Source organism: Stegostoma tigrinum, chromosome 19 (assembly GCF_030684315.1).
Source record: "Stegostoma tigrinum isolate sSteTig4 chromosome 19, sSteTig4.hap1, whole genome shotgun sequence".
NCBI classification, from domain to species: domain Eukaryota; kingdom Metazoa; phylum Chordata; class Chondrichthyes; order Orectolobiformes; family Stegostomatidae; genus Stegostoma; species Stegostoma tigrinum.
Genome location: NC_081372.1, coordinates 40346412 through 40360200, shown reverse-complemented (window position 1 = coordinate 40360200; position 13789 = coordinate 40346412). Strand labels below are relative to the sequence as shown.

Genomic DNA, 13789 nt, shown 5'->3' with positions numbered 1-13789 from the left:
AACTTCCCAGTAAGACTGTCAAGGTTTGGAGATGGCTAATTTGCCAACCTATTGGAATATCCTGGTGCTGGTCACCAATTGTGGAATTGGGATACTGATTGCACAGCTCCAAAGTCCACAGGAAAATTCAGCTCAAATAAGGGGAAACAGACACATCCCTGCAAGGAGAACTCTAGGCAAACCAAGTCATAGACAGAAAGAGAACTCCGTGAAATAAATATCCATTAACAAAATGGACCACATCATTGGTGGGCCATACTGCACTTATTCTCATTAAATTTATCTTCCAAATTCAAATGGTCGTTTAAATTTGGTAAGGTGGAAGTTTAATAGCAAAGCACCAAATATCATGCAGCCTCCTAAGTTAATTTTGCAGCAGAAGGTAGGACAATGGCTAAAGGCAACTGTTCCGATGTTTGCCTGTCTTTTTCCACTTTACTTTTTGCTTTTAAATATCTGTACTCTATTCCCCAACCCCTTCATGATCTTTCATTCCATTGAAAATTTATCACTCGTGCCATATTTTCATTCTACTTTTCCCTAAGAGTATTATATTGCATACACAAGTAATTACAAAGAACTGGATTTACTACATCACTGTCAATTTCCCATATCTTTTAGTTCACCAGAGAAGTCAAGAATTTTATCTTGAAAAGGACGACGGTAGGTTAGAAGCAGGCAACAGTTCTGAATAAGGGCTACTGGACTAAACAATAACTCTACTTTCTCTCTGCAGATGCTGCCAGACCTGCTGAGTTTCTCAGTAATTTTTTTAAATCTCCAAGTAACAAGGGGAGGTTACAATAGATGATTGTGTAGAGCACAAGGCAGAAGGTAATATAGAGAATCTAGAGGAAAAATAATAAGAGATTAGGGCATGGCAAATGTTACAAGGAGATAGGAAAGTACAGAGGCAGTCAGCTTGTCTTGAACTTCCTGACAAAGAAAGTCTACAAGTTCTTCACACTTGTTGTTAAAGGTGGAAAAGTAGTTTATGGCATATATGTGAATGAAGGGAAACTGGGGGATTACATTTGCACTTTGGAATGATGTTTGAATACTCAGTTTGTTGAAGCATGGGGTGGGGGGTCACTAGAACAGTACTTGTTCCAAACATGGAGGGCCCCGATATATCAAGTTATATATGTTACATTCAAAACAATCACCTGTACTATTGGCGGTGTCAAGTGTAGCCTTAACTATCTAGGTGTGTCTTATTATCTTTTCAGTATAGCACTGCTTACCTACTTAAAGGCTTTTAAGATAAACTGTCTAGCAGTGGGAACAAAAACAATCACGGTTGGCAAAACTTTAAATTTAATGATTTAAATTTGAACAAAACAGTTACCTATTTACCAAATTTTGTGATGTGTCAAAAATTCATTACAGTTAAGCCAAGCGTAAAGGCTTTACATTTTTGAAACACCTGATAAATTTCCTTTTGAAATGATTAATCATTTATACTCCAAGCAGGGGCAAGGGTAAGAGCCAGGAAGAAAATCATGAGCACTGAGGATGCTCCTGGACTGATCCCAATTTGAGCATAACTGCATTAATGTGAAAACAGCCCCCAACAGCATCCTGATGTACTCTATTCTCCCATGGTCCATCGTAATAAATTGCCATTACAGATAGTTTAAAAACATCTAAGAATGCTTTCAAAAATTTGGTGAATATTATACTACTCATTACAAAGGTGTAGGCATCTGTTACACCGTGGATGCCATTTCAATGCTCTAAATATGAAGTTAAGCATTACCAAATTGTCTAGAAACAAAATGGAATGGGAGGAAGGTAATATGCATCACGCATTGAGTGAAGAGAGGCAGCTAGTGCTTTTAAAAAAACAAAATAAACTGTGTTTAGTCAATACAGAACAATGAGCTGAGAATCATCTAACTTTAATCAACAGCTCATCCCTGTGTGCCTTAACGTTGCAAAATGTAATGGTTTGAGGAAGCACATATGTCCTTTCTATATCATTAGAAAAGTAATTACCCCAAAGTAACAAATTTCAGTAACAGAATGATAAAATTTTACATAACATTTCTTAAATTTTAGAAGATTTTGTAGGTCAATTTTTTAAAGAGCCAAATGGCAAACACAATGTACAGGGGAGAGTTTTGTCGGTATCCAAAGCAGTTAAAAGACTGTATATGAATATGACTATAAAAACATGATCAGAATGCAAATATTCAGATTATGCCAAGATTAGATTTTTGACCTTTCTGAGGACTTAGTAACACCAACACTCTCATTTAATCTAACTGATTTCAACCATTAGTTCAAACAAAACTGGTTTGAGTCAGTCTCCATTTCCATGTAAAGATTAACCAAATTCATTTTCAGGCAAACAATTAGGTTTTCGATAAAAGAGCAGGATTAGAAATCTGGAGACTTCCTAGAAAAGGATGGCTGTATGAATCCCACAGTTCAGATCGTTGTCTCGTTGCAAATGAAAAACCAAAAAAAACATAAAATGAAGACACAAACAACAGCTGAATTATGAAAAGTAAATGCTTCAAGTTCTTTTCAAACATATTTGCTCTTTAAACATGATCAAAGATATGACTCACAGGCAGGACAGCATTGTCATCAAGCTTATCAAGTCCATTTCAGCTGCCTGATGAGAAATTGAAGCCAATCCCAACTCCTTGTTCTCTGTCTGTTACCATTCAAGTTTATGTTCCTCAAGAGCCTGATAAATTTCCTTTTGAAATGATTAATCATTTATACTCCAAACAAGGGCAAGGGTAAGAGCCAGGAAGAAAATCACAAGCGCTAAGGATGCTCCTGGACTGACCCCAATTTGAGCATAACTGCCTGAATGTGAAAACAGCCCCCCACTGCATTCCAAAACCAGCCCAGTTTGTCCCTGCCTCCCTAACCTGTTCTTCCTTTCACCCATCCCCTCCTCCCACCTCAAGCCACACCTCCATTTCCGACCTACTAAACTCATACTGCCCCCTTGACCTGTCCGTCTTCCCCGGACTGACCTATTCCCTCCCTACCTATCTTCTTTTCTCTCCATCTTCGGTCTGCCTCCCCCTCTCTCCCTATTTATTCCAGAACCCTCTCCCCATTCCCCCTCTCTGATGAAGGGTCTAGGCCCGAAACGTCAGCTTTTGTGCTCCTGAGATGCTGCTTGGCCTGCTGTGTTCATCCAGCTTCACACTTTATTATCTTGGATTCTCCAGCATCTGCAGTTCTCATTATCTCTGACCCCAAGAGCATCCTGATTTACCCTATTCTCCCATGGTCCATCGTGAACCACCCTTTCAGGAAGCAAGTTCCACTTTGTTACCACTCATTGTGGGAGTTGGTTAGCTCAGTTGGCGAGATAACTAGGAGTATGGTACAGAATAAAGATCAATATCATAAATTCAATCCCTGTTCCAGCTGTAGTTGTTCATGGCCTTATCCTCACCTTATGCCTTACATAAGCAATTACGTTTCTCTAATGGAGAGTGATACCTGTGGTCCTTTTACGGATGAAGGCTCTTTTCAACATATTATTTCAGGTGGTTTAGCTGCTCTTTGAAGTGAAAATTGACTTACCAGATACCTTTAATTCCAGCAGACCAAGTAAACACACCACCTAGTTTCAATCAAAATGGCAAGATCCATAGCTTAACATCAATAGGATGATTAGATGAGTAAAGCGGAGTCATGATGACGACAAATAACACAGTCATTCATACATTTTTAGGTACAGCTGTTAACTTAAATTTTCAGGAGTCATAATTATGTCAGAAACAAGAGTAATGCATTTTAAAATTTTCTGTTTCATTTGTCTGAAAACTTTGGTAATAAAAAGTTGTTTCTGAAAGGAAAGGATCTGTTTACCTGAAAACGGTACTTTTTATGTGGAAGTATAATGTTCCAAGGGCCCCGAAATCTTCTCGGTGGAATTTAAAGTCAACACAGACCTCAGTAATGGTGCCCATGACCACTACAGTTGGTTGTAGTAAAAACCAATCTGGTTCACTAACGCCTTCTAAAAGAACAAAATCTTCCATCTCAGTTAGTCTGATCAGCATATAGCTTCAGACACACAGCAATGTCGTTGACCTCTTACTGCCCTGTGAAATATGTAGCAAAACACATTGTTCAGAGGCAACTGGGGGAATGTGCAGGAAATGCTGGGCTTGCCACACCCCATTAAAAAAAGTCCTTAATCTTGTTGTGACAGAAAACATGATAGTCAATAGGTTTTCTGCGTGGCTGTAGAATGTTAATGAATGCATGGTAACAGAAGGGGCAATACACATGGAACTGAAAAGGAAGAAGTTGTGCCAATTAAGCAAAAAGCCCCTAAATCAATAATTCTAAAGATTGAAAATAACCAAGAATTTTCCCAATTATTAGTTGACAACTGGCTGATACGCACTCTAACTTTATAACAGGGCAACAAGTTTATTTGATAATGCTTTAAAAATAGATAACATTTTGAATTTACAACTGGAGGTCTTGAAGAATACTATTTAAAGTATAACATATACCACGATGAAACAAAAGATTTGTTTTCAATTTGCTTTTTTTTATTTTAAATTAAAAATTAATGTGGTGCATGTGAAAGCCAGCTGGTAAAATTTTAAATGGTTTTGCAAAGTCTGTAAATGCTTAAAAAGCTTCAGACCTCTTTCTTGTCAAATGGTTGAACAATATAAAACCGTAGAAAATCAAACAATATCAATACATGCATAAGTAGCTAATGCTACCTGGAAAATAGCAATACAGTCATTCTTAGTTCATAAGATACTGTACAGTAAAACACATGAAGCTATTTAGGACTTCTGTGGCAAAAAAGCTAATAAAAATGTGAAACAGTCAAATAAAAGCATGTTAAAAGATCAGACCAGCTCAAGTAAAAAAGTCAGTGAATCTTAGTTTTCTTTTAAGATTATAGATACAGAAAAGTGCAACTTTTAGCTCCCAAGTGCTTACCTATAAATTTACCTATAATAAAGAAACTGGATTGTACAAAAATGGCGCAGTTTGTTTTCCATAATTCTAGCAGTGGGCTGTTTAGCTTTCAAAGTTGTTTGGCAGTGCACTTAGGAGAGGACATTCAAACGATCAAACTTCTGCTTTATGGTTTTATTTGAAGTCAAGCTATTGACAAACGCTTAGTGCAAGCAATTCATTTATCATTTTAAATTAAAGCTACAGTTCCACTGAGAAATTTTATAAAAATAAGCTGTGTTCAACATATCACAATGAAAACAAGTTGGTAGATTTTTTTTTAAAAAATTGTATGCATTTGGTCCAAAAGTACATCAATTAAAACAAAAAATAATTCCAGTTAAGTCAGACACATCCCTGAAATTTATGCAAATTAGTGTGATCTTACAGAAACTTTTTCTTTTAGAAACAATTAACAATCACATTGTTGGGAAGACTACAGGAGAAAGAGAGAACAGTAGTACTTATGTTCTTAACTTGAAGGGTTCTCTGCAACACCAGACATAAGAATTGTATGGGCAAGGCCATTTGAAGTACAAAAAATAAATATCTACTTAATTACACAGAGAAACACACCTTTGCATAATTTTATGATCCACTGAAATTCTGATGCCATGTTACAGAAAATAGCTACTACAATACTGTTTCTTGAACGGATGCTGGTTCACATCATTCACTAAACTGCAACACTATAGAGGAAAAAAAAATATGTCTGGACCAAAATTTTTTCTTTAAAATGACAATTAAGTTGTGAACTCTGAACATTGCAAAAGTTGGCAAGTCATGTTTACAACAGAATACTTTTTAAACAAATTTCTTTTTACACTTTCCTACCACTCCCTTGCTGGTGCGCAAGTTACACTTTGGAGTATTTACTGGCATGGAATCAGAAGCTTAATCTGGCCAATGGTTTGGTGAGAAGAAAATGTTACTTTCAACAGCTTATTTGAAATCCATACACTGACATACAAACAGATAAGACTCCAAAGATGACTGCATTTGATTTTAGCTTAATTTTCTAATCCAAATTAGTAAGATCTAAGCTGGAATTCTTCTTAAGTGTGAGCAAATGTAATTCTGTAGTTATAACAGGACACAGATTTCTACTAGGTATAAGACATATTACAGAATATCATATGAAATGAACAGAAGATGAATATTAATAATGTTGAGGCAGCTACCACACTAATTGAACACAATTCTATCTTAATCTGTATTGTCCAAACCAAAAATCAAGCTTGCCAAACCTGGGGGAAATCAGGCCATCATGTCTGTCATAATATAAAGCATGCACAATATCCAAATAAATGAACGTACAGTCTTTTGGAAATAGGTCTGAGGTTTTAAATTCTCAGCAAACAACACTGACACTGTGTCAGGGGAATAACTTCAAAAAGGAATGAGTTAAACAGACAGGCATCTCTGTGGCCACAGGCATAACTACAAGACGATATGTTGCCCCACCTGTGACGAGGGCCAGGGATGTCACTGAGTGGCTGCAGGAAATTCTGAAAGGGGAGATTAGTCAGAGGTCGTGGTTTGCATTGGTACTAACGTGGGAGGTAAGAGGAATGAGATCTTGCAACAAGAAATTAGGAAGCTAATTCTGAGGAAGGTCACTGGACCTGAAACAATAGCTCCGATTTCTCTTCAGATGCTGCCAGACCTAAGCTTCAAGCATCTGTTTTTGTTTCGACCTGACAACATCTTCAGTAATTTTGGTTTTTATTTAGGAAGCTAGGTAGTAGATTAAAATGTAGGTCCTCAAAGGCTGCAGTCTAGTTTCTGGATTACTCCCAGTGCCATATACTTGAGAGAATAGGAATATATGGATAGACAGGTGAATGCATGGCTGAAGCATCAGTGCAGAAAAGAGGGCTTTAGATTTGGATCACTGGGTCTGTTTCTGGGGATCATGGAACATCTACAAATCCAATAGTTACACTTAAATCACAATAGGATCAATATTTTTGCAGGGGGGTGTGTGGGCTAATTTGGCAATGGGATGAGATAGGGAGTGGAGGTAGAACAGTAGGTGACATACAGACAAATATAGAAGAAGAGCCAAGTCAGTGACAGAGCACGTACTATCAGGTTAAAACACAAAGGAAGCTTGGCAAGGTCGGATGCATTTAAATACAAGGAGTCTTGTAAGACAGATGAATTGAGGGTGCTGAATAACACATGGTGGTATGACAGAACTGCAATAAAGGAGACTTGTTGAGGTGGGCCAGGACTGACAGCTTAATATTCCTGGGTACAGAATCTTCAGACAAAACGGGTGGAAGAGAGGTGGTAGTATCGCAATATTTATGAAGGAGTAAATTACAGCAATTCGATAGCATGTAAGCTCTCAATTCAAACCAAATGGATAGAAACCCAATTCAAAGAAGAGGCAATCATATGTTTGGGGATCTATCATATGGTCCTAATAGTCAGAAAGAGGTGCAAGGATAGACATAGACAAATTACAGAAGTATTAAATTAATAAAACAATGGGAGATTTCAATTTCCCCAAACTGACTGGGATAGTCAAAGTGAAAGGTTTATCGAGGGTAGAATTTTAAAAATATATCCAGAAGCACTTTTTAAAGCCAGCATGTAGAAAGCCCTAAAAGAAAGAGGATCTCATTTTACGCAAAAAAGCTGGACAAGTGGCAGAAGCGTCAGTGAGAGAGCATTTTGATAAGAGAGCTGTTAACTCTCAAATATTCAAGGTAGAAATATAAAAGGCCAACAATGGACCACAAATAAAAGTTCACAACTGGGGGAAAGCTGATTTTAATGTAATGAGACAAATTTTGGCTAAAGTAGACTGGGGGCAGCTACTTGTTGGAAAATCTACGTCAGAGCATTTGGGATCAAAAAGCTGACTAGAGGTGTGATTGGCAGTAGTGCAGTGGATGTGATCTACATGGACTTTGGTAACAATTTTGACTAGGGATTAGCGTGGAAGACTGGGCAAGAAGGTAGAGCCCATGGAATCCGGGGCATTTGGCAAAATGGACCCAAATTTGACTTGGGGCAGGAGGCAGAGTATGATGGTCAAAGGGTGTTTTTGGAAGCCAGGGTCCAGTGGTGCAGTAGGATATGGTGCTTGGTCCCTTGCTGTTTATAATATGAATTCATGTCTAAACCATGAATGTAAGTGGTCTGATCAATAAGTTTGTATGGGCATGAGAATTGTAGTGTGGTAAACAGCAAGTAGGAAAGCCTGATTGCAGGGCAATAAAGATGGGCATAACAATGGCAAATTGAATTAAATCCAGAAAAAAAGTGAGGTGATGCATTTTGGAAAGACAAACATGGCAAGAGAATACACAATGAACATTAGGACGGTGGGAAGGACAGAAGATCATTGAGATTCAGATTCTTGAAGGCAAAAGGTCAGGTGGAGATAAAGTAGTTAAGACAACATATCAGATACTTGCTTCTATTTGTACTGAATGCAAGCACACGAAGATGATGGGCGAATGAAGAATGTGGAGGATATTCACCAAGATGTTGTCAGGGCAGGAGTGTTTCAGCTGTGAGGAGAAACTACACGGGCTGGTGGCTTCTCTTAAAGCAGAGAAGTCTGAAGGGGGGGCTTGAATGAGGTCTATAAATTTGAGAGAGGTATAGACAGACGATATAGGAAGACAGTTTCCCCCTAGTAGAAGGGTCATAGATTTCAGGTAAAAGCCTTGAGGTTTAGAAGGGACTTCTGGTGGAAAAACCCATTAGCTAATCATTGGCTTTGAGCTCTGACAGAGTATTAGAAGATCATTTCTTGCCATTTATGCAGTATCTAGGCATTTAGTAAAATTGACTTCTGGTCAGCTTCCAAAAACCTGTTTACCCGATTAATAATGCCCTGTTCCTTTTAACAGCTCACTTCAACAAATCTATTTTCAAGATGGCGTAGTACTTTAGATCTTGCTGTGGAGCCTCAGCTTGATTAAACTGCACATTGCAAACCTGTCAGCCACGTCTGCTGCAAAAGACGTGCAAAAACAACCACCGGCTAAATAAAATCAAGTTTTTCAGGTAGCATCCTTGTCACTAGATTTCCCAAGAAAGGTTCTCAGAGCAGCTGGACTACTACCCTACCAAGGCCAACCCTTTAAATCACAGTGCTTCAGATTAGCCCTGTGCAACATATATTGAGGGAACAAATTTCTTCGGCCGCAGGGTGGTGAATCCATGGAATTCACTGTCGCTGAAGGCTGTGGAAGCCAATTCATTAAGCATTCTTAAGGGAGAAATAAACAGGTTATTGACAGATAATAAGGGGATTTTGGACTACAGCAATAAGGTAAGAACATTGGAGTTGAGACATGTATCAGCCATGATTGAATTGGGGATCAGCCACGATCGGTGAATGGCCTAATTCTACTCCTCTTATGGTTTGGTAAACAAATAGAAGGTAAGAATGTAGACTCTTGTTGAGCTAGAGGCCTCTTCAAGTTCTAAGGTAAGAGAAAACCAGACAACTGAACTATACTCTAATCAACATGTGACAATTGTTTAAGAGCAATGTGGTTGATTTTTTCTTATTAATTGGGATGGATGACAAAACTGATTACTACTGCTGAAACTTTTACACAACCCAGTACTGTAAGGCCCTGTGAATGAACAGCTTCAATTCTCCACAGAGAGACAGGAATGAGCCTGTGAAAAAAATGTCTGATTCAAATGAATGCTGATGCGGAGTTTACAAGTCAGTTTCTACGATGTTGACTATTCATCTCTCATTCGTAACGTCCTTTGGGAAACTGATTGTTAAAGCTGATCTTTGTATTGCCCTAAATCTTCAAACTCAACATTTCAGAACAATAAACTATCGTATTCAAATACTGACATTGCTTGTTCATTCAAAATCTGCTAGAAATCCTGGAAAAATTCACCTTTACAAAACTTTCACATACTTGACCAAGCTTTTTTTTTTTTTAAAAACTTGAATAAATTGAAGTATCTCAATTACATGGGGTTCATTGCACAAAGATTGACAATGGAAAGATATTTTAATAAGTGAAGTGACTAAATTTGCTGCTAATAAGGCTAACAATCACTGCCAATTAAAGCAAGGTTGAATTAAGTTTCCACATTGAACAACTGGTGTCACTGTTTTAATCAACTGCACACATGGCCAGATTTATAAAGAAAAAAAGTTACCGAACTGCTCAAACTACTCATATATATTCTCAATCATTTTATACCTTTTGCCTTACTTTCCTCATTTAGTCAGCATCATAGAAGGGTCTTGGGGAGGCAACAGGTTATTTCATAATTAAGATGTGCTACTCTTCAAATTGCTGACATTCCAAAAGATCCAGGTCCTATGCACTTGTCCACTGGTTTGAGATAATACAATGGAATTCCAAAATTTTGTGTGCATAACTAAGGAGGCAATGGCCTCGTAGTAATGCTGCCTAGAAACCCAGAGGCCTAGATGAGTGCTCTTGACTTTACATCTCACTAGAGAAATTGATGGAAATTTAAATTCAAATAAAATCTGGGGAGTTGCTGGCCTAGCAGTATTACCACTGGACCAATAATCCAGAGACTCAGATAATGTTCTGCGGACCTGGGTTTGAATGCCACCACAGCAGATGGTAGAATTTTAATTCAATAAAAATCTGGAATTGAGACTGCAATGATGACATGAACCAATTGTTGGCAAAATCCACCTGGATCACTCTTGCCCTTTCGAGAGGAAACTGCTATCATTAGCTCGTCTGGTCTATATGTGACTCCAGACCCACAGTAATGGTTGAATCTTAACTGTCCTCTGGGTAGTTAGGAATGGGCAAAAATGGTGCCTAGCTAGCAATGCTCCACTGTGAATGAATTTACAAAAAGAAAAAGCTGGCATCAATAATGGCACCATGAAACTGTCCTAAAACCTATCTAGCTTGTAAGTTTCATTTAGAGAAGGAAATTGGCCATCTTCACACAGCATGGTCTTTGTGACTTCAGATCCATTGCAGATAGAAATGGTACAGCAAGCCACTGAATCAATTCAAAGACAATTAGGGATGGGAAACAAATGCTGACTATCCAGGTTGAACATGGGCATTTGCAGAGTGCTAAAAACTACAGTGGTGTGCACCGTACCTCCTTTCCAAATGCTGGAGATAGAGCACAACAACTCTTCGATGAAATTGTTAAAGATCATTTTTGTGGAAAATTTATTCTTCATTACTGGTCCACAATCTGTTCATCGCATCAAAATGTGTAAAACACTTAATGATACAATCTAATTGTTTAATCTGTTTAATGATCTTATTGGCATGACTATTCTGGAAACAGCAAGATCCAAGGAGCATTTTAATTAAGGCATTTAGCACAGCAGCTCAATAGCTTGTTTACGTTAAAGCAGCTATTTAGCATTTTCTGTCTTTTAAGAGGTATACCAGACCCAACTTTTAATTTTCTGTACATTCATCATAACTACCTAATTATACAAGAGCCTTTTAACTTGACATCTTTCACTTTGAGCTTAGTTACTCATTTCCGTTAGATTGCATTCAAATAATACCCCAGTGCTAAGAATTTAACAATGATGTAGGCTATTAAAAATGGAGACTTTTTTGGTTGAAACTCTTACAAAGTGCCTCAAATCAGCCAAAAACCTGGTAATTTATACAATGGAGGAAGTTACCAGATTAGCCAGTCATATTTCTGTATAGGAATACAGCCTAGTTTTGAGCCACTACTTGAAATATAACCTCCAAACATTGAATCTTATCTAGCAAAGTTAAACAACTGTACTGTGCCTTGCTTAAGACAACCGGAAGTAAGACATGAGCAAGCCCTGTAGGCAATTTGGAATGTTTGGACTTGATCCTACCTACCTGAAATGTGACATTTCAATTACATCAAATAGAAAAATACACACGAGACACAGACACAGACACACACGCACACCATACTCTACTGGAAACACAGTTATGCTAGCTTTTATATAAAAACCCACCAGAGAAATCAACCACTGAAGGAATAACTTGTCAGTGTCAGAACCACTGTGATTACTACCTACCAGAACAATCATGCAAAGACTTTCAATGTATGCTACACATGTTCACAGTAGTAATTAAGATTATACATCTTTCATATTCTGAGCAATTACATATTTAAATGACACTAATGGAGTCTGCATGCACTCTACTACACTGGTATTCAATATACAACTGCCAGGATACATGATACATCCAGACCATTAATAATCATTCTAAAAAGCAATTCTACAGCATACACATGATCTTCTATTATATATCATTAGTATCCCTGTATTTTGATATTACATGATCCAAAAAGGTTAATTATTGTATTTTCTGAAGACAACAGGCTATACACTGACTACTTACAATTTTCCCTCACATTAAGTACTGGTACCCTATATTCTAGAGGGCAGTTGGCAGTCAGTTTCCAGTACAGGCGTGAAGTACCTTCTGTTTTTAAAACTTGTCTATGTGCCTTTGTTACAAGGTTGAAGAAAAATGCTATATTTGTAATACATTGGTGGTTAAAAGATTGACAACAGTCACAAATAAATACGGAGTGAAAAAATGTTCAGTTACAAACATAGCCGTTTAAATTTTGTGGTGCAGCTGTAAAAATGCTGGTGCAAATGTTTGTATTTTATATTATCCCTCCTCCATTATACAGTCACTGAGTAAGCGGAAGGCTAAATGTGAGTTAATTTGCTTTGCTTTTTGATGGTCTGTGCGTGAGCAAGTACATGTGTAATGCAAAATATTTACCAGATACAGTTGAAGAGGTCTATTTTGCTGAGATACCCTGAGCAGCAGTGGAAGCCTCTTAACAAACCTGTTTTAATGAAAGCAGCAAGATAAAGCCAAAGCTTTGCTTTGATTAATGCAATTTCATCGCAGACACATCCCAAAATCCATAAGAAAAGATATATTTTTGATTTCTGAAAGGTGTTTGGGAAGAAAACACAAGTTTAACATAAATGCTACATCATGTTTCTAAAGAACATATTGGGCATTTTTCATTTGGATGTAAAAACAGCAAAATGTACACTAATATTGTAATTATGAATTAAGTACACCAGGAATACAGGATATGATTACGTCTGAACATGATTAATTTCTCAATATCAAAAGAATGCAGTACACAACATTATTCTGCCCTACCCCAGCACACTTGCACGCACGCACACACATGAAAAATAAAGAGCTATTTGGCATTTTCACTGCTTTCTCCTGAATATTCAAGGCCCTGAGATTTGATTGTTATGCTCTTGGGACCATGGAACTACAACAAACCATAGTGCATCATCATCATATCCCTATAATTTGCACCCAAGCTCCAGCCTCAGAAACCAGGTTTGCTTCTTAAGACATGGACCCTCCAGTTTTTCAAAACAGCAAATATTTTATCTGTTTTACTGTACTGCAATACATATATTATCTCTGGAGTATTTGTCAATGAAAGCATACCCTGTAACAGAGGTAAGCCCCAGCTGTAAGAGCAGTGAGCACACATACATTAATCATAAAAGGTTTCCAATGGGACCATGAGTTTTTCTCTTCCACCACCACTTCATCCTCTTCACTTCTTCCTGGATTCACCTGTTTACTCATCTGCGTGGGAGGTGAAGCACTTTCGCCAACATGCCTCTTCCGAAGTTCTAGTTCCGAACTAAAAGGAAAGGAAAAAAAAAGTTGAGAACCATGCATGTTTTACATTTCACTGATGGTATCTACATCTGATATATTAAAAATTTCAATACATGTCAAGAATTTCTCATTTGAATGTCAGATGGCAAAATCAGCAGGAAATTTGCAATAATGAATTAAGTATCCCCAAAATA

The 13789-nt window shown here is 37.6% G+C and overlaps 1 protein-coding gene across 1 annotated transcript in view; it reads right to left on the bottom strand.

The window, feature by feature from the left end:
* Positions 1 to 4523: 4523 nt before the first annotated feature.
* LOC125461349 (tyrosine-protein phosphatase non-receptor type 1-like) overlaps positions 4524 to 13789 on the bottom strand; it is a 104568-nt gene continuing 95302 nt past the window's right edge. Inside the window, exon 9 of the mRNA XM_048550029.2 lies at positions 4524 to 13617. Within this exon, the coding sequence (XP_048405986.1) occupies positions 13401 to 13617 (217 nt within the window). The 3' untranslated portion in view covers positions 4524 to 13400. The remainder of the gene's footprint in view (positions 13618 to 13789) is intronic.